Here is a 25721-nt window from a genome sequence, read left to right as displayed (position 1 = left end):
GTGCTTTTGCTGGTGTGGTGTCGCATGAAAATTACCATGATACCACACTAGACTATTGAAAATTTTAAGTTTGGTTTGTTTGTTTGTTCGCCTGAGGACCATCTGAGGCAAGCTTTAAGCGAGCAAATACGAGTTTGAACTCAAGTAGTTTGGTTTTTTGTCAGACCTGCCTAGATTGGCTCCAGCAACGTGTGATGTCAAACCAGGTGAATCCGCAGTGTGATATCATACCCGGCGAATCTGCAGTTGCAAGCCATCAAGGATATAGTAGCAACTAACAAGTAATCCGGTGATGGACATGAGCCTTATGGAACCTGAGCTCAAGAGTCTGAATCTCATGTCCACCTTATTGCCAAACCATATGGAATTAAGTTTTAACCACCAGAAATATTCCATGAAATAAGCAACGAAACAATCTTCAATCAAAGGTAAATTTCACCAATAAAGGCAGAATCTGCTTTAAAACAGAAAAACAAAATATTTCATAAAGGCTTGTGACGACTGCTCCCAGCTTCACGTCCCAGAGCCAGGAATTTTTCGACAAAACAACTACATAACTTTCTTATCTGTTCGGTAACATCGACCTCTTTAGCAGTGATTCGAATTGGAAAAAGTCCACATTAAAAAGAAACAGTTGAACCAGATTCTCCAGCATTCATATTGCTACTTGTAGCTGTTTAGTTTGCTTCAGCAACTTCGTTACCTAATAGGAAAGCAGAATGGATAAGCATGGACAGAACTCGATCCTCGGCTCTAACAAAGAGAAGACAGGAAATTCATACCCAATATGGCTGAAATCAGATAATAGATTTCCCTTGCTCCATCGCTAGAGTTGGTAAAATAGCTGTAGCCTCGCCTTCAATTACCAGATGATCGCCGTGTTTGAAGCACTTCGTTTTGAATTTTGCACTGTTTTACAAAACCAAGTAACTACTTGTCAAAGGTCATTTGGTGCCAGTAATCTTAAAAACTTGGGAATTATCTGCTTCATATAACTTACAGGTACTTGTTCTTCATTGCCCTTATATTAGTTGCTTGTACTTCACCGATGATCTCTTCACCAATATATATTCGCAATTTGAAATGCAAGCTTTGCGAAACATACACGGCTCCAGGCTACATAGTGCCCCATCATAAACTAGATAGACCAGTGGCAAACGTCCCGTATCCATGGAGTCAAAACAGATAAACAACATATCTAAACTCCATTATAGGACTCTTGGGAGAAGCCAAGTGATGGAAAATCCCATATTAAAACATCCTCATAATGATTTTTCTTCTTCTTGTACTATTAGGATTTTTGATTTCACAAGTCCCATCATAAAAGACACCTCAACTTAATTTCCCCACCAAAGAAATAAAACATGAGACTTTTAGTGAGACCATTGGAAACTGTTAATACTTTACTAGTAATCCTGCTAGAAATATGTTTAATGCTGATCGTACTCAAAATTCATATTTACCATCTGGGAAACATGGACCTAGTATTGCAATAGAAAATCATTTCCTAGAGATGAGGTAGATAGGATTGTCTATTCTGATTAGATTCACACCAAAGCATAAGCATAAAGAATCAACTCCTTCGAAGGGACTATGTCTTTTCTCTCTCTTTTTTTTTCCGGTTTTTCTTCTGGACAAATAAAAAATATCAGTGATGTGCTACCCATATGAATAGCGTCACAATGTTACAAAGAAGAAATATTACACCTTTCAGTGATTCAGTCTAACTGTTTCTTTGCACAGAATATCCATCCTCTATTTGGAAGACTGTAACAACCAACATTCCTTTGAACCTTCTAACAGTCAAGGAACATAATTCAACCATGAATGATAGTAAGCATTGATAGGTGCTTTATTTCTGTTTTTTGTATATTTATAAGGAACCATAACAATTTATCAACTAGAAACAAATCATGAAAGTGAAGGAAGACTTACAAAATTTGACGCAATAATCCTTGGGAACAAGGAAGCAACGAGCATCCCCGGAACTAGTCGATCTTCAAATCCTGCTTTCTGGGCACACTCAAGATCAAAATGCAGAGGATTTGAGTCAAGGCTCACCTTCGAATATTCAAGAACGTCTGAACTTGAAAAAACCCTTTCTTGCTTTAATCTGTCTCCACATGCTGAAAGTGAAGAGAACCCGGAGGAGGGGCTAAAGCTTGAAACAAGACGCGTTGTAAGCATCTTCTGGAGGATTCTATGAGATAACATGGTCTGAGATTGAAATAAAGCTAAACCAGGTCGTTTTCAGCACAGATGTCAATTTTTACACAACCTAAGGTTTTTACATCTTCCTTTGAAATTCTGACAGATTAAAGACATGATGTAAACGTCATCAGAAGCTCCATACTACACAGCATCCAAACAAGAAAAATTACATTCTAAATATAAGCTATGACAGAAGCAGTTCAGGTCGGAATAGAATCACATAACGTGGGAAATGTCGAGCTTCCGATTCACCAAAAAATTGGATCAAGGAACACTTTTATACAACAAAAAGGTACGCTTTGATTATGAAACAATCTAGTACTATACGCATGTAGAGAACAATATAGTGGCAATTTGAGCGCCAATGTTCATAGGTTAGTATCCCATTGGCGGTGATTTTGAGGATTAGCAGTTGATATTAATCTCAACCATTTTGAAGCACTCTCTATATGTGCTCCAGAATACCTAGCAAGAATGAGGTATGCGCTCATGGCAGGGTGAACCACTTCATACCAAGGAAAAGGCTTATCGCATTATCAATGAGAAACAAGTTCTTCTCGTATTACGGAAACCCGAAAAGGGTGGGAACTGACGCAAACGGCTTGTGCAATGTGCATCTGAATTCAACTACTTGTGTGAGGGACGTTCAAAAGCTGCAACAAGAAATTGTGAGCATTGCGATTCACAATATGTATCATCATCATCAATAAACTAACGAGCGACTGATTCGTTGGCATAACCCGTCAAATCATTATCTTCAGAAAAAAAATTAACGTTTTGGTTTTGGTTTCCACGGCATAATGCTACATCTCTTCTAAGCATTTTGTCGAACAGGTATCATACGAATTGTTCCAACTCCCCAAAACAGAAACAGGAGAGATCAATGGACAAACCTAGTTCAATTAGCTCACAATTAAGCCGTTACTCATTTATATTTTGTCTGATCCAATCTTACATGAGAAAAAAATGTTAAACAAGATTTGCAAGCAATTCCATTTGGGTACCTAGGCTACCATTCATATTTTATACACACTGAAGACACACACACACACACAACATCAATGTAATTCTGCTAAGTGACGTCGTGAGAGTTGGAGGCTATTGGAGCACTCCAGACCATCCCTATAGTAGAAGTTGCTGAAGAGAGAGAGAGAGAGAGAGAGAGAGAGAGAGAGAGAGGCCTCAGATGTCTACCGTAGAGAACAGGGTGAGACAGGGCAAGGAACAAAAGAGAGTGTTCTGAAAAAGCAGCAACGAGAGAGTTTTTAATTCGGCTCATCCAACGGTTAAGATTGAGCACCTCAGTCCATAACTTACTTATTCACGGCTACTTCGTGAATACGTTATTCTCTTATGCTTTTACCTCTTTTACTTCATCATGCGCGGTGTTTATACAGTAGTTTGTAAGTTTTCCCCAAATGGTTGTCGTAGTGTAACATCAGTTTTCTCCATTATCACGTCTGATTGCCATTTGTCATCTTTTTAGAATTGGGTTTCTTATTTTCCAAGAAAGCCTCAAAAAAATTGTTTGCTACTATGTACAAACACTAGTTAGCTGTTAGGATTCAATTTATTTTTTTCCCCAATATCGTATACATCAGCGAAGTTAGCGGAATGTTAATATGTTAGTTAACATAAGGTTCAGAAACCGTTTATAGCCCTAAATCTCAAATTGGCCTCCCGTGGGGTTGGGGCTCGAACCTCTGCCTCCACTATGGAATGAGGGTGAGATAACTAACTTCACTAGGAAGGATTTTTCGATTCATTCTGTTACTGGAGTTAGATTCACATATACCTACACATGTCTCTAATTAGATAGAGTATGTGGAACAAAATAGGATAAAATCCACAACAATCAAATATAGATTAAATTAGAGGTCGGGCACACGCGATTTGTGTGGATTTATGTTGATGTATCTATTTCGGTAAATTGCCTTTTATATTAATTAACTTAAAAGAGTAATTTGAAGGCTAATGTTGCAATTTGAAATTCCCAAATTTGAAGCCAAAGAATTCACTCCCCAACCGAAAATGCATGTCAAATTCCCATTTGTTTCGAAAATTATTTGACATCTATTCTTTTTGGCTTCAATTTTGAAGCTAATCCATGGGACTTCAAATCTACATTGGATTTGGATTTGAAGTGAGTTTGATATCTTGGTTGAGGCAAAAGACCAGGCCAATATTTTACCCAGTGGCATCTATGTAAGATTTGAAGCGTCGGTTGAAGATAGTTGTAAAAAACGAGAGTGCTTAGGTCAACTCTCTAAGTATATTCAAGCGGTAGAATTTGCAAAAGCATGAAGTATTTCAAATTATATTAATGGGCTAAATTATTGAGCATGCACACTCTTACAAATTTTCGTATTGAGTGTGTGGGTCCCACACGTAGTGGTGGGACCCAGACACCTCAATTGATAGAGTTTGAGAGAACACGTGGGTTGTATCTTTTTCCTAAATGATTAGGCCACATAAGTTGCAAATCCCTTTTTTCTATTCTTCGGCGCTCCCCCCACCCACCCACCCACCCACACACAAAACTCTTATTACATGAAGTTTTTTTCAGTTTCAATCTCACATTTCTTTATTTTATGGTTTCTTTTGCCGAGACAAATGATTAATTTAAAAAATTATGACAAAGAGGTAAAACAAAAAAATTATTAAAAAAATAACTGAAAAAAAGACTAGGAAAAAGTTAAAAAGAAGAATGGGGCCTACATATACATCTCCTACAAAGCCGAGCTAAATCTTTTGCACTAATTTATTGGGATCTTTGGTGTGTTGCCCTGGTGGTATCAAATTAAGCGTTCAGTTAAGTTGGCTGAGGCCCTGTGGGCAGTTTTTGAGGATCAAAAAAAAGAAAGAAGTTAAGTTGGCTGAGTGAGTTGGGTGGGTTACAGTGTACACCCAAGACCCAGTGTATCTTGGTTGGATCTGTATATGAAAGGCAGAGTGGACTAGGTTGAAATAGGCGGGCTGAACGAAATGGGCCTTGAAAGGCCCAGTTGAAACCCAACTGTGTTTATTTTTTAGCCTGTCAACATAAACTTTTTTCTTTTCCCCTGCCAAGAAAAAAATGGAGTGGAATTTCTCTTTCGTGATTGCGGGTTTTCTTGTGCCCCAACCAATAATTCATTTCTCTTAACGACATTTTTTGTAATCAAAATTTTCACTTAATGAAATTTTCTTCCTCAGATAAAAGAAAAGAAAATGCTCGCTTCTGATATAAAAACTCCTATAAACGAATAACACCCTCCATCTTTCGGTGGAATTGAGTTGCCTGATATAATTTTGAAAAGTAACCTTTTTAAAGGACATGGCTATCTTCCTTAAAGAAAACCCGGGTAACGTCTTGTTTTTTTTATTTTTGCTTGCCGAAAGGGTTGGAAAAGGGAATAACGGACTTTATTAACCTATTTTGATTGTGACCCTAAATTTCAAACCCAGAGCAAGCTCCCTAAAGAATCAATCACTCATAGATTTCTACCGCTCTACCGAGAGCTAACGGGTCACAAAAGTGCCAACAGTGCCTCAATCTTGCAATTTCCTGAACACGATTTTCTATGGTTGGCCAAAACGAGCACCCCAAAAAACCAATCACTCTAAGATTCCTATTACACTACCAAGAATTGGCGGGTCAGAGCAGTTCCAGCAAGGTTACAAGGAACTGAAGGTATGTTCACTAGTCGTGACCGTAAAACACCCTAACGAAAATAGGGGGATCACAACCGTGACAACAGGGGGTTACAAGACACGAGGGTATGTCGGCCGCATGTCTCAAACCTACAACCTCCTGCACCCAACTCTGTAGGAGTGGATGTTAACCACCGGGCTATGAAAACCTGGGTACCTATCAATCATCTCTTCTTCGCCTTTCAAAAAAAAGAACATGGGTACCTTATTTGCTGTATAGGTGACATTGCGCACTTGGGCCATCACAGGCCAGCCGAAGTTGAAACATACAACTGTCGTGAACCAGAAAACTAGATTTCCACAACTTATCATTTTCAAGAATCAACTTTACAGCATCTCCAATGGAATGCAAAAGAATATGCCTTGAGTTAACAACACTGAACTGTCTTGGTCAACAGGCACTTAGTTCACCTGGAGTGAAAGCACATTGGGCAAACCTCAAGGTGCTCTTCTGGGGTGGTTTCTCAATCCGTCGTGCGGATAAGCAAAACATTACAAATCTACCAGGAATCAACTGCCCAAGAACCAAGTTTCTTCATTGAGAATCAAAAGCAAAATGATGTGCAGAAGACAAGGCCAGACGAGGCCACCAACCAAGATCCTTCAGTTCAACAGTTCAAGCTTCAGCAAACCTGTCAAAAACAGGGCAAACAGTCCATAAGGCCAACCTGAAGTGACAATGGCATGAGGTTTGAAAACAGCTACAAGAAATTATAGTCACCCCAGCTCAGAAAGCTTCATGTGAGCTTTGGCATAATCTGCAAAGAAAGAATCCTCATCCTGAAAAGAAAATGGAGTCATCACTATACGCAACTAAAACAGTTTCGCTAATCAAATCTAGCACGATATGCCTACAGTTAGACGCATTAAAGTCAAAGGTGAAAAACTAAGTTTACTGGTGATGAATATACGAACCGCGGCATATTTGTCAACAAGAGGGCGGAAGGAAGGATCGGAGAGGAGAGCCTTGTCAGTTGGCAGCTGAAGAAGCCCTTCTTTCTCTCCAGTAAGGAGTTCCCTCCTCAAATGAAAGAACCCAACAATTAAAACCAACGGTTTTAAGTGTTTTAACTCCCCCTCCTTACTCCTACCAATAACTAAAACAGAAAACCACACGTGAATGATTGCCCAAACGAACAGCTAGAAATGCAACAGTTAATGACAATGGAACAATGGCAGCCCAAAACATACATGAACTAGGAGTTATCGAAGATGAGTGGATTGGCAGTCCATGGTCCCTCAAATCCAGAACGTTCCTTGTGGCACCTTCCCTGAAGAATTATGACCAGAACACAACATTATCACTAATTACTACCATGTACCAAAAAGTATAACAGAACAGACAATAAGCACATAGTGAAGTGTCAGAGGAGTAAAAGGAAACAGAATCTAGTACAGACCAGGGTATGGCCACCAGAGAGAGCAACAATGTCCTGGTCAGAAAGGCCCATTTGCTTGACAAACACATCCCTCAAATGGCCAGTTCCTGCAGTTGAGCAGACAAGTTAATCGTGAATAAAATCTTTTATTGGGTAATTAAGAAATTATTGTTGGTGTTCATGGTAAAAAATTATGAGTTCGTATGCTATTTATCCTCCACATCAACAAAAATAGTGCCCCAGATCCCGCTAGTGTAATTAGAACAATGTTGCCAAATAACTACTAACCTTTGGTTGCATCAGGAAGGCGACCTTCAGCTGGTGGCTCAGGCTTGTCCTGAATGAACAAAAAATTCACATCAAGACTCATTCATGAGGCTAAAAACCAGACGAAAAGAAAAAAACCAATAACTCAACAAACTAAAGGAGAAAAGTTAAAACCCAAGAACAAGAAGACCAATGCAAAACAACCAAAAGAAATGACAGTAACACAAAAATGCATTTGCGTGTGCACCAATGAACATATACATGCCTACGGCCCTACAGCTAAGTTCCATGGCAGCCAATGCTAACAAAACACTAATTGGTAACATTCTCTTTCTCTCTTCATTTCCATGCCAGTTTATATCAAGAAAAACAAGTAAGAGATTAACGGCATCACCTCAGGATCAAACCAGCAGAAGAGATAGCATTAATTGAATTAAAAAAATCACCAAACAATATCCCTGGCAAAACCACTTCACTCATTTACGTCATTGGTGTTGGTGTTTTTTGTCTTTGCAAACGACTGTACAAGCATTGACATATGGGTGAAGAACAGAGACACAATTCACTCAAGCAACTGTATTATGCTTCAGTTCACAAAAAAAAAAACTGTATTATGCTTCTCAAACTAATTACATTTTCCCCAAATCATCTAGATCATCCACTCCTGCGCAGAGCATGAAGGATGTTGTTACTTAACCAATAACTCAACATTCCAACTTTCATTCAACCATGGGCAATTTCAATATTAAGACAATACCACCAAACTAAAGAGTATTCCCAACCAATCCACTTTGAAATTGCATGATTCAGCAAGATATAGTTTGTTTTTAACTGTTTGTAGCAGATAACCCCTTGCCTTGATTTCTACAAACACCCATCGCAGAATTACAGACAAACACCCATCGCAGCATTACAGCAGTAAGAAGCACGATAGCTGCTACACATCAGAACCAATGGATACCAAGGCTATGACCAGAAACCTAAGGCATTGTCTCCTCCTCAACAGGCACAAACCTCAATGCAGATGAATCAATCAGATCAAAAGCATAACAAAGGCTGAAAGTATATGTGCCCATGCAGATGTACCAACAGTAGGCATTGTCTACTGAACGCAAAACAATGAAATAAAACTTCCAATATTTACAGTGTTGACAGAATCATGTCTCAATAAACATTATATATAAGTTAGTCCTAGTTAACCGTTCAAACTGTCATCTATGCGTAACTAAGAAAGCACTTTGTGTACCAAACCAATTCTAAACACAGAATCTATCAGTTCATTCTCAATAAACGCTCAGCAATCATTAACCTTTAACATATAACTCTAGAAAACATAAGATAGTGATATTTTTATGCAATGGTCTCCCCGGATGGCATGGAACTTCAGGCCCTCCGGTAACCTCAACAGCAACAACTCCAGCCAACTGCATTCAAGGGCCATAAGACAATCCACATAAAAAAATGCATTTATAACAAGAAATTCACAGAAAATGGAGATGTCTGTGTAGAGATATGTTTCTTGTTACTGAAATTAAAAGAAAGACCTGATAGAAGTCAGCATAGGTGAGGATCAAGAACTGATACTTAATGGGCTCCAGCAGCCTGACGGCAATCTCTAGGCCGTTGTTGGCACCGTGACCTTGCTCAGCCTTGTGCCTCATTGTCTCGAACGGACCTCCGGTCATAGTACTCACATCGTGAGTACCAGCAGAGTGCCATCTGCTTAAAAAAAGACTGTATGACTACACAAATCTACGTGAATCATCATTCAACAGAAGATCTACTGATAATGGATAGATAACTTGGTATAGAAAGACAATGAAGTAACATACGCGAGATGGAGCATAAGTGGAGCACATTTCTTCTCAGCAATGAAGCCTCTGAGCTTCCCGTTTGGCTTTCTGTACAGCCTTCTTGTACTCCTCACTCACAGTCGGGTAGCACTTTCCCATAGCTAATGTCCTGTAACAGTTTCACACAAATTCAACAAGAATTTCATATCAAATGAGCAACAATCAGCTTGAACCTAATCTCTATTCGACATAAAAGTTTCTTGATTCTTCTACAAACTTTAACTGAATCAAGTCAGCTACATACAATCAGCTCCACTGATAATCTAGTCCAAGTGAATGGAATCACAAGTAAATAGCCGCACATACAGAACACATTTTAAAAAATCAGACACCTATGTTGTAGTTTTTAGGATCAAATTCCCAACTTCCACCCGCCTTGTCTGATGCCAAACTCCCAACCACCACCCACTCTTCGTAAATTGTTGAAGGGTGTAGAAGGTGCATCGAGGCCTATAAATAGCCAAAGGTGAGAGCCATCTGGGGCATGCAAGAGTGTCGCAGAAATCTGGAGTGTTGTGATCTGTGGTGAGGCTGTAGAGAGAGAACCAAAGAGGTGTGAGGGGCGGAATACAGTGAGCCGGGTCAAGGTGCTCCTCCTCCTCCAAGAGTTTTGTTTTGTTTTTAACTCTTGCTTGAGAATAGGGGATTCTCTCTCAATCGTCTCATTGTTGCGTGACTCCCCCAATCCTAACGTATGTATAGCCTCTGTTTGCATGAAACACATTTTTCTCTCATGGTTGAGGTGAGCTTGACCCCTAAGTAATATGTCGCTCACATGTTTACTCCTATTGATGTAATGTCGCAAACATCACATAATGGTAAAGCTACGTTCCTTCTGCCTTAATTCACTCTCGATCAAACAATAGCAGAAAAAGAAATTCGTCTCCTTGGCGATACATTAAACCATTTGTATTTTCATCCCATACCTGACTCCAATTGGAGCATAAACGAAGAAGTAGCCGATCTTGACAGCCGATCAAAAAAGAATAACTTCATATGTCAATGTAGTAAACAACCTCAATCTAAAGCTATTAACACTATTAGTGACTTACCCAAGACAGGAGAGTTCTCAACAGCCAAGGGCAGTTATTTCAATAAAGATTGTGCCATGGTCACGTAAAACGCTTATCAGAAAAAGAAAGAGAAGGTCATGCAAAACATGGTGATGGAGCTCAATCCTCTAAAGCGACTTTAGATACAAGATACTAAGAACTCATGCTTCCAAAACATTTCACTAACTATTCAAAAGAACTGTTCCCCTTTACAACTTAACATTCACAATACTGGTTTCCTTCACAATGTTTTTCGCTTGCATGAAACAAGCATATCCACATGCACAACAATCATAAACGCGATTCAAAGCTGTAATAGATGAGTATGCATTAGATTAACTCACAGGCATGAAGGTTGCTGCTGATAGTCTATGACCATTTGATCGTTGCACTTGAGTCCATCCATGACATATTGCCCAGTAGACTGAAAAGCATAAAATATACAAGAACATGAATGTCATCAAAGAATTAAGATTACAATTGACTCCAATTATCAAGGGAGGAGCATCTATCTGGTTCGGTCATCTTCTTCTCACTCAAATAGGGTTTCCCAATGGTGCGTCTCTCTTTAGTCTTTACCCCTACCTTAATTCGTTATTTTTATATAACTCATTTTTTATCAAACAAGATACAATTGTTTGATTTCATTTTCCAAGATAAAGCCCCAGAAAAAGAACCATTTTTACCTATCCAATTCCAAATCAAGAAAAAAGCCTTAGTTTAGAAAAATCAGTACCTGTGATCCATTGTCGTCGTCTGGGTCGTTCGACTCGTCCCCATAGTTGTTAAAAACTTGGGATACACGATACGTATCCTATCATGTATCCTTTTGTATAAAAATCCTACAATATGACCGCATATCCTACCATTTATACGCATAACCTAATTCTGTACGTATCCTACGATTACTTATTCGAAAAAAGTCGGACCTTATTACAAGAAGCGGAACCTCAAATGCATTAATCTAAGCCATTTGATCTAATTATGGCATCTTTCAAACTCATAGATATAAATTCAACCTCAATGTAAGTTTTGTATAAAAGAAAGAACCATACTTCAATTGTATTTTGTCTTACTTTTCTTTTCTTAACAAAGAGAACATAAATCATTAATGTAATAGGCCCAGTTGAGAGACTTGAAATTTTGCATCTTAAATTTTTTTAAATGCAAGCATAGTTTGTTGGTGTTTTTATGTGTATCTACTTTTTAATTATATTTTACTTATGATTAACGTTGTTGAAACATAAACTAAATTTAGTATTTTGACAAAACTTCAATTGACAAAACCCATATATGATAGATATTATCGAAAAAGATATAAATATCTAATTTTTAGAAACTCATAAATATCTAGCTCCAGAAGCTCTAGAATATCCTTGTGATACATCTAGAGTTTTTTTTTTTGTGAGAATTAGTCTCGTGTAATTCTAGAGAACCCATTTTGTACCAAACCAAAAAAAAGTTTGAGTTCAAGTGCAATACAAATACTCTCCTTCCCACTATTGTCTTTAGTATGCTCCCTCTTCCAAAAATATTGTTCAACTACACGATAGAAATTCCTACTCTTCCAACAAACGTATCGATACGTATATCGATACAAACTATACAAGTGAAAAAATGATACATGATATATATCCCCATTTGAAAACATTGCTCGTCCCCGTAGTCCAATTCCACCAGGTCAAGACATCAAGACTCGACTGAATCTTCTTTCTAACCATTAGGTTCCGCAAATCAGCTTGTTTCTGTAGGAAAACAGCAACAGCTGCATCATCCTCTTCCTCTGCTTTTTTCTCTTCTTCTTCAAGTCGTGTCTCCTCAATAACCAACTCCCCAGGCTTACTTCCCAAGATCAACCGGCCACCCCAACAATAATATACGAAGAAATATACGAAGAAGAGCCAGTTTCGTACAAGATTGTAATTTTTTGCCTTCGACATCTCGTACAAGTAAATTCAACTTCGGGTTCGGGTTTTACAGAGCTTGGAGCAGGCCATCACTCTTATACCCTTTTTTGTATAAAGTGAAAACGCCGCTTGATCGGACTGGATTCATAGATCTTTTTTGTACGGATCTTTTGTTGCCATGGGAATTTTCAGTTGGCTTTGTGTAATTTTGTAGGAGAGGGAATGCAATAATTACTTCTGTTTCCATACAAAATCAAAAAGTCTGCCACTTCCACCCTGAATCTTGAATAGAACTGAAATCCATCTGAAATCTCCATGTGCTCTTGGAATCTACTATGAAACTAGTCTGTGGAGTATTTTGAACTGCGGTATCTTACCCTAAAGTTTTCTGGATTTCAATTTTTTGCTCTTTTCCTCGAAAATGTCACTTGGATTAAATGGCTTCTAGATAAAGATTGAATTGTGCCAAATGTGCTTTTGCTGGTGTGGTGTCGTGTGAAAAATACCATGATACAACACTAGAAGACCATTGAAAATTTAAAGTTTGGTTTGGTTTGTTTGCCTGAGGACCATCTGAGATGAGCTTTAAACGAGCAAATACGAGTTTGAACTGAATTAGTTTGGTTTTTTTATCAGACCTGCCTAGGTTGGCTCTAGCAAAGTGTGATATCAAACCCGACAAACCTGCCTAGGTTGGCTCTAGCAAAGTGTGATATCAAACCCGACAAATCTGCAGTTGCAAGCCATCAAGGATATAGTAGCAACTAGTAAGTAATCCGGTGATGGACATGAGCCTTATGGAACCTGAGCTCAAGAGTCTAAATCTCATGTCCACCTTATTGCCAAACCATATGGAATTAAGTTTTAACCACCAGAAATATTCCACGAAATAAGCAACGAAACAATCTTCAATCAAGGTAAATTTCTCCAAAAAAGGCAGAATCTGCTTTAAAACAGAAAAAGAAAATATTTCATAAAGGCTTGCGACGACTGCTCCCAGCTTCACGTCCCAGAGCCAAGAATTTTTCGACAAAACAACTACATAACTTTCTTATCTGTTCGGTAACATCTACTCCGTACCTCTTTAGCAGTGATTCTAATTGGAAAGAGTTCACATTAAAAAGAAACAGTTGAACCAGATTCTCCAGCATTCATATTGCTACTTGTAGCTGTTTAGTTTGCTCCAGCAACTTCATTACCTAATAGGAAAATAGAATGGATAAGCACGGACAGAACTCGATCGTCGGCTCTAACAAAAAGAAGAAGACAGGAAAGTCATACCCAATATGGCTGAAATCAGATAGTAATAGATTTCCCTTGCTCCATGGCTAGAGTTGATAAAATAGCTGTAGCCTCGCCATCAATTACCAGATGGTCGCCGTGTTTGAAGCACTTCGTTTTGAATTTTGCCCTGTTTTACAAAAACAAGTAACTACTTGTCAAAGGTCATTTGGTGCCAGTCATTTAAAAAACTTGGGAATTATCTGCTTCATATAACTTACAGGTACTTGTTCTTCATTGCCCTTATATTAGTTGCTTGTACTTCACCGATGATCTCTTCACCAATATATACTGGCAATTTGAAATGCAAGCTTTGCGAAACATACACGGCTCCAGGCTACATAGTGCCCAATCATAAACTAGATAGACCAGTGGCAAATGTCCCATATCCATGGAGTCAAAACAGATAAATAACAGATCTAAGCTCCATTATAGGACTCTAGGGAGAAGACAAGTGATGGGAAATCCCATACTAAAACATCCTCATTATGATCTTTCTTCTTCTTGTATTATTAGGGCTTTTGATTTCACAAGTCCCATGATAAAAGACACCTCAACTTAATTTCCCCACCAAAGAAATAAAACACGACTTTTAGTGAGTCCATTTGAAACTATAAATACTTTACTACTAATCCTGCTAGAAATATGTTTAATGCTGATCATACTCAGAATTCATATTTACTATCTGGGAAACATGGAACTAGTATTGCAATAGAAAATCAGTTCCTAGAGATGAGGTAGATAGGATGGTCGATTCTGATTAGATTCACACAAAAGCATAAGCATAAAGAATCAACTCCTTCGAAGGGACAACATCTTTTTGTTTTCTCTCTTTTTTCCGGTTTTTCTTCCGCACAAATTGAAAATATCAGTGATGTGCTACCCATATGTATAGCATCACAATGTGCACAGAATTTTTATAAGAAGATATATTACACCTTTCAATCTAACTGTTTCTTTGCACTGAATATCCATCCTCTATTTGGAAGACTGTAACAACTAACATTCCTTTGAAACTTCAAACAGTCAAGGAACATAATTCAATTTCAACCATGAATGATAGTAGCATCAATAGGTTCTTTATTTCCTTCTTTTGGAGTATATTTATAAGGAACCATAACAATTTATCAACTAGCATACTGCTTCCTACACGAGAAACAAATCATGAAAGGGAAGGAAGAACTTACAAAATGTGAAGCAATAATCCTTGGGAACAAGGAAGCAACAAGCATCCCCGGAACTAGTCGATCTTCAAACCCTGCTTTCTGGGCACACTCAAGATCAAAATGCAGAGGATTTGAGTCAAGGCTCACCTTCGAATATTCAAGAACGTCTGAACTTGAAAAAACCCTTTCTTGCTTTAATTTGTCTCCACATGCTGAAAGTGAAGAGAACCCGAAGGAGGGGCTAAAGCTTGAAACAAGACGCGTTGTAAGCATCTTCTGGAGGATTCTATGAGATAACATGGTCTCAGATTGAAATGAAGCTAAACCAAGTTGTTTTCAGCACAGATGTCAATTTTTACACCACCTAAGGTTTTTGCATCTTCCTTCGAGATTCTGACAGATTAAAGACATGATGTAAGCATCGTCAGAAGCTCCATATTACACAGCATCCAAAGAAGGAAAATGACATTCTAAATATAAGCTATGGCAGAAGCAGTTCAGGTCGGAATAGAACCACATAACGTGGGAAATGTCAAGCTTCCAATTCACCAAAAAATTGGATCAAGAAAAACTTTTATACAACAAAAAGGTAGGCTTTGATTATGAGATAATCTAGTACTATACCCATGAAGGGAACAATATAGTGGCAATTTGAGCACCAATGTTCATAGGTGAGTATCCCATTGGCGGTGATTTTGAGGATTAGCAGTTGATATTAATCTCAACCATTTTGAAGCATGCTCTTTATATATGCTCCAGAATACCTAGCTAGAATGGAGTATGCGCACTCGTGGCATGCCTACTAGCAGGGTGAACCGCTTCATACCAAGGAAAGGGCTTATTGCATTATCAACGAGGAACAAGTTCTTCTCGTATTACGGAAACCCGAAAAGGGTGGCCACTGATGTAAACGGGTTGTGCAATGTGCGTACAGTCATCTGAATTCAAAACTTGTGTGAGGGACGTTCAAAAGCTGCAACAAGTAATCGCGAGCATTGTGATTCATAATATGTATAAATAAACTAACGAGCGACTAATTCGCTGGCATAACCCGTCAAATCATTATCTTCAGAAAAAATTAAATGTTTTGCTTTCCGTTGCATAATGCTACATCTCTTCTAAGCATTTTGTCGAACAGGTATCATACGAATCGTTCCAACTCCCCAAAACAGACACAGAGAGATCAATGGACAAACCTAGTTCAATTAGCTCACAATTAAGCCGTTAGTCGTTTATATTCTGTCTGATCGAATCTTACAAGAGAAAAAAATGTTAAACAAGATTTGCAAGCAACTCCATTTGGGTACCTAGGCTACCATTCATATCTATACACACTGAAGACACACACACAGAGAATATCAATGTAAATTGCGCTAAGAGAAGTCGTGAGAGTTGGAGGCATTGGAGCATTCCAGACCATCCCTATAGTAGAAGTTGCTGAAAAGGAGAGAGAGAGAGAGACCTCAGATGAATACCGTAGAGAACAGGGTGAGATAGGGGCAAGCAACAAAAGAGATTGTTCCGAGTGCGAGGAGAAGAATACGACAATGAGAGATTGTCTGTAAGTGTGTAAATCAGTTTTCTCCGTAATCACTTCAGATTGAGAAAATTTTCAGTGCCGGTAGGCACGGGCCACCTGCTGTCGAGTTCCCATCTTGACATTCCAAACGTGTTTTGGACAGTATAGATTTTTTTGGCTTAATGGGGTGTTTTAGTAATTTTAAACTAAAAAATTACCCAAACACACCATGAGCCGTTCAAAACACATTTGGACGGTCGAGATGGTGCTTGGCACCACGTAGCCGTGCCCACTCGGCACTGAAAAACTTCTCAGATTGCCATTTGTTATCTTTTCTTATTTTGAGTAGGGCTACAAAGGAGTCAATTCGAGCGGAGGTTTGTAGTGTTCAAGCTTGTTTATTAAATTTTTAACGAATTCAAGCTCGAACTCAGTAAAAACTTAACAAGCAGAGCAGACCTTGGCTTGACTTGAACTTGTTCCGTAGTTCGCGAGCTTTAGCGGGCCAATTTCAGGTTTTGGGATTTTGGACCGAGGCAGTGTTGGGCTGGATAGTAAGGCCCATTACACTGTTTGGTCCCGATCCGAAGCTCCTTATGGTCTCTTTCGTTTAAGCCGCCCCGACTCCGAGCATAGATTAGATTTCACAACGAGGAGTAAAATTATTCAGTGCCCTTGGGGCATTGGCAACAACACTGCTACACACATATTTTTGCACACAAGTTGTACACAGATCCCGATATGAGGCCATTATGGGTCTCACACAAAATATTCGAACAGTTCATTAAATGCAAAATATTTTTTTTAGGGCTCTTGCAAAAAATCAGTTCAATCTGATACCTATAAGTACTCAATCCAATACCTATAAATATTTTTAATGAACGATTTGGATTATTTGTGTGAAACCCGTACTGAGCCCCACACCGTTATCTGTGCAAGATTTGTGTGCAAAAAATCTGTGTGTGTAAACTTACTGCATTGGCAAGAGGGTGTCTCAATGCACTCTCCACCACCCATTTATGTGATGAGTACTGCTATGAGTACCGAAAGGCTGGGAGGGAAATCGTACCGACCGGCTGCATTGGGCCGTCTCCGGTCACTGGACGACTGATCCGGGCGGTCCAAAAATTCTATAAAAAAAACCCAATGGGCTCTGCGCGAGAATCAACGGCATCTGAGGTATGTAAGATGCTTGATTAGAGCACCCTACACACCTCGGATGCCGTTTATTCCCTCATTAGGCCCCTCGATTTTTTATTTTAAAATTTTTGGACGGCTTGAATCGGCCATCTGGTGGCCAGAGACGGCCCGGCACGACCGGTCGGTACGATTTTCCTCCCCGACCGTCGGTACCTATATCATTATTGTTGTGTGATATACCACTCATGTCCCACAAATGTGTAGTGGAGTGTGACACTCACTTGCCAATGCCTCCGAGACATTGTATAATTTTTCCATAAGAGTGTGGAGGTCTGCGACGAAACCCGAATTACAGTAGGAACTAGGAACAAACAAGGATTCCATTTCGGATCAGGAGACCGACAGACAACCTTAATTAGGTTGTACTCCTTCTATATTTATACCCCAATGCCATGAAATTACAGAGTAAAACACAACACAACACAACGCAAAAGGCAAAGGCTTCAAGTGAGAGAGATTGGGATAGAGATCGGCAGCAGAGATAACGTACGGGGGAAGAAGCGCGCGGGGGCGGCGGCGATGGTGAAGGAGAGAAGAGTAGTAATAGTAACATGGGAGGAGAAGAAAATAAGAATCAGGAGGAGGGAGGAGAAGAGAAGAATACTAGGAGCCTGCAGCGGCGGCGGCGGCGGAGCAGCTTCGGTGCTCCCTCACGAATTGGTGGTGTCGGAAGTGCTGACGAGGCTTGCTTGCAAACCTCTGGCGCGATTCAAGTGTGTGTCTAATCTCTGGCGTTCATCCATCGAGGACGATTGTTTTCGTAAGGTACACTACTCTCGTTCCCGATCCCAGGGTGGCCTATTATTTGTATGTCCGGACTTTCACGATAACTTATGGTTCTTCTGCTGCACACCGTTAGGGTTAGGGTCAGGGTCAGGGTCAGGGTTAGGGTCTGGGCCAAAAGGGTTAGGGTCTGTAAGAAAAGAAGAGAAAGGTGGAGGAGTATTGCAGTTAGATTTGGCTCACCAATTCACTGTTAACGGCAAGATGTACGACGGATTTACGGAAGTCGTTAATGGCCTCTTCTGTGCCTACAGAGGTCATCGCATGTGGGTTTGCAAGGTCTCTACTAATTGTTCCATAGAGCTTCCTCCCTGCTTTAATTATTCTCGTCGTCAGAAATTTAGATTCTACCTCGGGTTTGATTGTACTAGAAAGGAATACAAGTTGCTTAAATTGTGCTTTCGTAGTGACCCTGGCACTAGGCACGACTTTTATTTCTCACCGAACTGCGAGATTCTTACTCTAGGCAAGGATGATGAGTGGAGAAGCATCCCCAGTGGCATTCCAATTGACATCTGGGGCGAAAGCGTTTTCCTCCATGGAAGTAGCACTCTCTTTTTCTGGCCCCAGGTTACACGCACTGTGCTTGTTGCCTTCTCATTCAAGGAGGAGGTATTTGATGTTTTCCGGTTTCTGCCACAGCCATTCAAGAGTGAGGACCATCGGGGTTCGTTGCTTCAATTTGGAGACCATCTGGCTCTGGTGGAGGGGTTCGTTGATCAGAAATTAGAGCTCTGGGTATATGGGGGCAAGATGCCTACAGAAGAAGAGAAAAGGGGAGGAGAACAAGACGTTGATGTCGATGTTGTTGATGTTGCTGATGATTATGTTGATGACGGCGAAGAAGCAGCAGCTTTTGATATCGATGTTGTTGATGTTGCTGATGATTATGTGGATGACGGCGAAGAAGAAGCAGCAGCAGCAGCTTTTGATGTCGATGTTGTTGATGTTGCTGATGATTATGTTGATGACGGCGAAGAAGCAGCAGCAGTAGCAGAAGCATGGACTAAGCACATCATCAATATCCCATATGCTTTCAAAGACCGCGGATGTAGTTTACTTGGAAACCTCCCGACAGGTGAGATGTTAATGACTGGTACGCACGTAGCACAGGAAGAAGAAGGGACTAATAACAGTAATAGCAAGTCACTGCCCCTTGTGCCTGTCATGCCTCCTCTTTATTCATACGACCCCACTAAGGAAAAGTTTCAAGAGCTTGTAATTGGCAACAATTTCCAGACCCCTCTCCTACCTTCCATCGGAATGGACAGTAACAAGCTCCATATATACCAGTATGTGGAAGATATCAGACCATTGGAAAATTTGATTAGAGGAGATGAGTCCAATCTTGGAGGAACTTAGAGCTTGAAGAAACTGAAGATGGGTGATTGGAATTTTGGTCACTGTCTTGCCAAATGAACTTGAAGAGCCTGAAGATCAGTTCTTTGCTCAACTATTACATGTGATGTCCCCACTCTTTCTTTATGTTTTTTGTTTTAACGGTTATTTATGATTGTGGTTTCATTGTATTTTGGCTACTGACAAGGAAAAGTATTTGGAATTCAAAATATGTTTGAATGTTATGTTGGTTTGCACTGCATGACATAAGCTCGACTGAACAACTTAGTATTTGAACTATTAAACAAGCTTGACGCACCCAATTTGCAAGGATGAGAGGAAATCTGTTTGTTCAGAGTTCAGACCCTGCACACTCCTCTGCTTGGACTGCTCCTGAAGAGTCCTTTCCCCTTTGACAAGCCTGGACACTAGGACCAACTTGTGAGTGCTGCACTTGCTTCAGAACAGTGTATTTGCTTCTTGATTTGTTCTCTCATTGAATTAGCTTTTTAGTGGATTCTTTTCATGAAGTTTCGCGTGTTAATGTGCTAGTGTTTTAGTATTCATACAAGCTGTCAATGCCTGTAGCAAGGATTAGTTATGTGTCCTCAGTGTATCTTTCGTAGGAATCACGATGAAATGTAATTCGTATCGATAAGTTATGATGATGGAAATCTGAGTGTAACCAGATAGGTTGAAACTCGATGCTGTGATACCCCACTCAGTAGGGAAATGGCTGGATTTTAATTCCGTTGAGGTCAATGTCATACCTCTCTTTCGGATGTCATGCAATCTCAAAGCTCGTATCTATGAGATTTTATCTTTGTCGTACATGCCCTCATAGCTATGTGATTGGTTTTTGCGTCCATAAGTTGAATGACCAATGTGTTAGTCTTGCCATTTTTCAAATGTGATAAGCTAGTAATATTTGTATGTGAATTATAAGTGGTCATTTATGAAATTGAAGGTGGGCTTGCGATGGGCCTAATAATTGCAACAATTATTTTGTTTGCTTATCAGTGAGTGATATACTTGACTTATCTGTAATATGAGCTAAGTTTAAGCTGTGACTGCTGTCAAATTTTAGTATTATGACGTCTTCAAGAGAGCAGAGAAATTTTGCAATGTATTTCGTTGATGGAGTGACTTTGTCACTTTATTGCTTTCTTCTCTTCTTGAGAATAATATACGGTTCAGTGCAAATGCTAAGTACATAAAGACAAAGAAATGGGTTCTAGAGAGAGACACTCCTACCTCTCTGTAGGATTTAACCTGTTCATCAATGGGGGATGGATCTGTTTGCGGTACCACTACAGTCCAAACAACCCAAATATGATTTGTGGCTACTTTATGAGTGTTTGTGGCAAAAAGTATGAGTTCTTATGGCCAGATTTACAAAATCAGCGAATATGAGTTTTCACGAGCTCAAAAACTGAATTTTGTGACAATATATTTGAGATATGTCACTTCAATGTCACTTTCACTACATTCCCACTACAGTCCAAAGCTGTCATATGAGTTATGGTGTTCTTTTAGGAGTTTGACTGAATTCAATATGACATTTTGTGGCCCATATGCATTTTATGGCCTTCTTTTAGTAAAAAGAATGCGGAATGGAATGCCATCTTCCTCTGCCTCAAAACTCTTCATGCATACTTGACTATCCCGTTCCGCTAAGGTTTCTATACGAGACAGATCATTCTCTCACCATACATCACCTTTAATTCAAAAAATAAGCACTTATTTAAAAAAAAAGTACTTATCAATACTCTTGTAATAAAAGAACCAAGGATGGCAAGCCAAGCCACGTGACAAAATTACCAAATCACCCTCCTTAGATTTGTCTGCCAGTTTTCCTTTGCATGTGTTTAGGTTTGGATAGTTTGGGAATCATAACTTTTCTTTTGTTCACACAAGAACCTCTTCTTTTTAAGGCGATCGATCGAGAGTTTACGATTGCTTGGTCATCCGGATTTCACTTGCTGAAATTGTACTCTCTACCCCGGATTTTGCTGAAATTTGGTACTTGCTGAGCCGATTGATCTCCTCATTTTACTCGAGAAGCTGTACTACCCCAGGGTAAAGCACTGTTGTTGCGGCTGTTGCCGTCATTTAAAGGAGAGCTGAGATTTGTTATTGCTGCATTTGTATTGACCTAGGGTTTCCAGTAAGCTTCCATAGAAAGCATTTCTCTGATTTCATGGTTCAAGCTGCGTAAGGAACACAAGCAAAATTGGGCTCGACAATAGGTATATCTATTGTTTACATATGTGAACGTGGCTTTTTGGTTTTCTTTTTCTAAGATTGCATTCTCTTTGGATCTAAGGTTTGTCATCTGTTTATATAGTTTCATCTTTTGGGAGGAAAGCATCCTTCAATTTCCGTTGGTTTTTCAGTTCCGACGATTTTTTGGATATGGTAATATAGTTGTAATTTTGCTTCAGAATTGCGGCTTTAAAGGATGCATGTATTCCATTCATGATGTAGCTATGATCATTAAATGACCAACTCACTGGATTGTGCAATATATAACTGAATCACGAGCCTGAGAAGACAGGTACAGTGGTTCAGAAAAAACTGTATTTACTTGAGTAGACAAGTTGTAAGCTTGAGTAGTAGCAGTGATAATAGAAGCCATATGAACAGTGACTGACCAAAGTTGTTTGGTGTATCAGTTCGAAATATTGCACTCGTAACAAGGCACTCTCATTGCACTCATACAAATGTCTTTCTGTTTGAATCGGCCGGACCAATCCCCTTCAGTGTCTATTTTTCATACTGCATCCCACCTCGTTTTTGTTATCGAAGCCACTGATCGGCATCGTGGCCTCTGTTTTGGGGTTTCCATTTCCAGTCAATTTTTTACGTACCCAGCGATCTTTGAAATCAGAATCATGTTTTCTTCCTCTAATGCTTTTTGTAGATTTGTATAACATTTGTCTTTTGTAATTAGTTACATTAAAGTTTAGATTTTATAAGTTCTCAATAGCTTTGTTTGAAAACTAATGTTAGGGGTACTGAATGGTTTTTGTGATAATTTTGCGAGTAATGCTATTTGATGTTTGTTAAGACTTAAGGCAAGTGAGAATTAGTGGCTTTTGGCTGAGTGATGCTACTCAGAATCCCTAGGTGCGGTGATGTGTTTGAACCAAACCCCTTACTTCACCTGTATGTCAATAGATGTTTTGTTTACGGTATATCTTTTTGTCTTTATAGGTTTCAATTTTCTCTTGTTCTAATTCTACTGGTAGAGCTGGTTCTGTGCAAGGCAATTCATAGGATCTGGCTTTGTTGGTCTTAATGTTGACAAATTCTGTTCTATTTTCGTTTCAGTTCCAGTAAATTGTCTCATCAAAAGGTCTGAACAAACCCCTTTAAAAGAAAAGGCAAGTTTCTTTCATTTTCCCCCTATTTGACTTTTATCTTTATTGTTCTTGTACTTTGGCTTGCCTCTTTAGTTACTTTGACGTGATATTCTGAGTCAGATTACGGATTTTTGCAATGATTTGAAGAAATTGCCCACAAGGGCGAAAGAGTGCGAAAATGCGAAGAGGGGCAGTGGGAAGAAGAGTCCAGTGGTTGTGAAGAAATGGAAGGAAAAGGAATGCGATGGTGAGAATATAGGGGAATTAGATGTGAGGGAGAGAGAGGAAGCCATTGCTTGAGGTGAATAAAGAGAAATGTGAGATAGTGGAGAAGAGCAATGTCAAGGAGAAGTTGAGGAGGAAGAAGTTACTCTCTCTCTCTCTCACACGCGCGCACACACACACACACATTATGTAGCATGTGAATGAACACTTCTAACAGCACCTATGTTAAATTGGACCCAAATATTCCCATTTCAATGATGAAATAGGTAAATAAAGAATGCACAGTTTTGACTCCACATACAAAAAATTTGAAGACTGTCATGAATGATTACCATTGCAATGATCGACAGAGTTTATGACTCTGCTCTCCAATTTGTTTAATTTCAAGTGCTATATGTGTTGATGGAAAGGCCCAATCCATATAATCTATATGGTGTATGACTGTTCCAAATGTATAGAGCACCCGCATCGACTACTCAACACTTCGATAAGGGTATGTGATGTGTTGACACAAAGATGAACATTCACCCAACAACCCATGTTTAGTACTTTTGACTTTTCCGTATAGAAAAGTCACAGTGCATCAAATGCTCTATCGTAGAGTATCCTAAGGAGAGCCACTATTGGCCAAGTTTTATTTTTGCTCTTTACAATATATGTGAATAATTTCATACGGAGAAAAAGTTCAGCGGTGATTCAATTTGTTGAGCATATTGTGTTGGAGAGCTGAAGAGGCAGAAAACATCTCAATCTCTTTGGGTGTGAAGAATGTAAACGGCAAAGAAGGTTACGTTTTGTCGCAAATTAGAACCTGTCCTCCATCACCTCAATATTTTTCAGTTGGTTGTGCCCCCAGCAAAGCGCCCCCTCTGAAAGCTTCCAGATCCAGGCCTCCGGTAAGTAGTGAATAGGCTCTCTTTTGTTCTTATCATCTGTGTTGTGCTTGCGTTGGAATCATGATTAGCTTACAGAGTGGGAAACAAAGCAGACTGTGACAACATGATTCCTGACCAGTTTTTGGTTCTAACGTTCAAGTAAGCTAGGAAATCATATCTGGTGTTGGCTGTTTGCTGTCGCAGGATCAGTTTCTCTAGATTACCTTTCACATTCTTCATTGTTTTTTCCCTAATGCAGACAGCTATTTTAGCCGCTTAGGATGAGTGATCCTACCCGATTAGATGTGGACAATTGCCAATATTCACATCCCCTAAGGATTATATGATTCAGTCCAATGGTCAATTAAGCAAGCCCTAAGTGATTTAACTCCCCACTAGAGGAGAGTTGATAATTCTATCAGGACATATACTGGGTAGAGATTCTCACACTCCCCGTTTCTATAGTGGCATTCCTTTTATCTCATCTTGCATGTGAGTAAGGACTCCGTTTTTGAAAGGCAATGTTGTGAATTCACTTGCTTGTCCGGAACAACACTCTTCCTATGAATCTGAGATTCTGGTGAGTTTTTTTGGTTTATTTACATTATGCATCACTGTTGTTTTGAAGTTCTACACCCACAGAATTGAAACCAAATGAATCTGAGATTCTGGTGAGTTTTTTTGGTTTATTTACATTATGCATCACTGTTGTTTTGAAGTTCTACACCCACAGAATTGAAACCAAAATGAAAATAGTTTCCAGCTTTTGAAGGTTGTGATAGAACTAGGAAGATATTTCAATGATTCTTCTTATGCTTGGCCAAATAAGTATGTTTCTCCGTTTCGTAGGTGTAACCGTGTAAGCTTCAACTTGTTTGCAAAAGACGAACAAACAAAACGTAAATTTTTTCGTGCTTTTGATGGTAGTGTAGATTTGAGGAGAAAGAAAACACTGAGGTGATTCTCCGTATCCCAACCCTTGAGTAAACAGAACGGTGGGTCAAATTGAATGGCTTATTTTCATTGCCCGATCTCTTCCAATTTTGCCCCTCAAATGAATTGAATTGTGGGCATATGTGTAATTTCGCTTCGGTTTCTCTGACAGCCTCACAGAACTCCTCAGCTTTGCCCATGTGGGGTTGCCCAACATGACAAGGTAACAAGGCTTTTCTTCCTTCTGCTCCTGACGTCATCTCTCTGAGAAATTTGCAGAGAGATATTTTGGGGTGGTTTTAATCAGACTTGTAGTGTAGATTGTTTTGGCTCGATTCGTTTGTGTTGCTCTGAACTGCTCTTTCTCTGCTTGCTAATAATCAGGACTGCTCGCACCAGGTGATTTCTGGTCTTCTTGTTGTCCGTTGCTATTATTATTTGGGTGCGTTAGGGTTTTGGGATTTCTTTCATTCCAGTGTTGTTTTGGTTTTCTGATATTTTCCCTGCTCGCTCATTTTTCTTCCAAGGCGACAATCCTTTGTTTGTGTGTTTTCTGTTATTTGGAAAACCTGGAGGAAACCTTTCTTAGAAGAGATTGAAGCCCTAGAAGGTAAAACACATGAGTTCTTGTGTAACACCCGGTTCCACTACCACCTCCAAAGACAATAAAATCG

General features: G+C 39.4%; 3 protein-coding genes, 1 long non-coding RNA gene and 1 pseudogene across 9 annotated transcripts; 2 read left to right on the top strand and 3 right to left on the bottom strand.

The window, feature by feature from the left end:
- Positions 1 to 413: 413 nt before the first annotated feature.
- LOC131316100 (3-hydroxyacyl-[acyl-carrier-protein] dehydratase FERN, mitochondrial-like) lies at positions 414 to 3485 on the bottom strand. 3 transcript variants are annotated; one of them, XM_058345704.1, is made up of 5 exons: positions 3406 to 3485; positions 1936 to 2307; positions 1001 to 1116; positions 783 to 909; positions 414 to 703 (listed from the first exon to the last, which is right to left on the bottom strand). In XM_058345704.1, exons 2-4 carry the CDS (start codon positions 2212 to 2214, stop codon positions 798 to 800), a joined length of 507 nt encoding a protein of 168 aa, XP_058201687.1. In that variant the 5' UTR covers positions 2215 to 2307; positions 3406 to 3485; the 3' UTR covers positions 414 to 703; positions 783 to 797. The 3 variants fall into 3 exon arrangements, with proteins under 3 accessions (XP_058201687.1, XP_058202363.1, XP_058202891.1); XM_058346380.1 differs by lacking the exon at positions 3406 to 3485 and adding an exon at positions 3105 to 3349; XM_058346908.1 differs by lacking the exon at positions 3406 to 3485 and having other exon boundaries at positions 414 to 726; positions 782 to 909; positions 1936 to 3353.
- Positions 1535 to 15020, top strand: LOC131318609 (uncharacterized). The gene is made up of 2 exons (XR_009197828.1): positions 1535 to 1656; positions 14516 to 15020. It is a non-coding gene; the product is annotated as an uncharacterized LOC131318609 (long non-coding RNA).
- LOC131317825 (L-ascorbate peroxidase, cytosolic-like) lies at positions 6178 to 10876 on the bottom strand (annotated as a pseudogene).
- LOC131308615 (3-hydroxyacyl-[acyl-carrier-protein] dehydratase FERN, mitochondrial-like) lies at positions 13253 to 16484 on the bottom strand. Of its 2 annotated transcripts, XM_058338783.1 has the most exons (5): positions 16285 to 16484; positions 14831 to 15202; positions 13865 to 13980; positions 13644 to 13773; positions 13253 to 13561 (listed from the first exon to the last, which is right to left on the bottom strand). In XM_058338783.1, the coding sequence occupies exons 2-4, from the start codon at positions 15107 to 15109 to the stop codon at positions 13659 to 13661; spliced, it is 510 nt and encodes a 169-aa protein (XP_058194766.1). In that variant the 5' UTR covers positions 15110 to 15202; positions 16285 to 16484; the 3' UTR covers positions 13253 to 13561; positions 13644 to 13658. The 2 variants fall into 2 exon arrangements, with proteins under 2 accessions (XP_058194766.1, XP_058200690.1); XM_058344707.1 differs by lacking the exons at positions 13253 to 13561; positions 16285 to 16484 and adding an exon at positions 15574 to 16218 and having other exon boundaries at positions 13577 to 13773.
- Positions 16485 to 17826: 1342 nt separating this feature from the next.
- LOC131321415 (uncharacterized) lies at positions 17827 to 19894 on the top strand. Of its 3 annotated transcripts, none has more exons than XM_058369069.1 (2): positions 17827 to 18293; positions 18954 to 19894. In XM_058369069.1, exons 1-2 carry the CDS (start codon positions 18048 to 18050, stop codon positions 19671 to 19673), a joined length of 966 nt encoding a protein of 321 aa, XP_058225052.1. In that variant the 5' UTR covers positions 17827 to 18047; the 3' UTR covers positions 19674 to 19894. The 3 variants fall into 3 exon arrangements, with proteins under 3 accessions (XP_058225052.1, XP_058218202.1, XP_058211782.1); XM_058362219.1 differs by having other exon boundaries at positions 18164 to 18293; positions 18394 to 19894; XM_058355799.1 differs by having other exon boundaries at positions 18180 to 18293; positions 18412 to 19894.
- Positions 19895 to 25721: the final 5827 nt, after the last annotated feature.

The sequence above is a fragment of the Rhododendron vialii genome, chromosome 1a (assembly GCF_030253575.1).
Source record: "Rhododendron vialii isolate Sample 1 chromosome 1a, ASM3025357v1".
Classification (NCBI taxonomy): Eukaryota; Viridiplantae; Streptophyta; class Magnoliopsida; order Ericales; family Ericaceae; genus Rhododendron; species Rhododendron vialii.
This window is presented reverse-complemented; position numbering and strand designations above follow the sequence as displayed.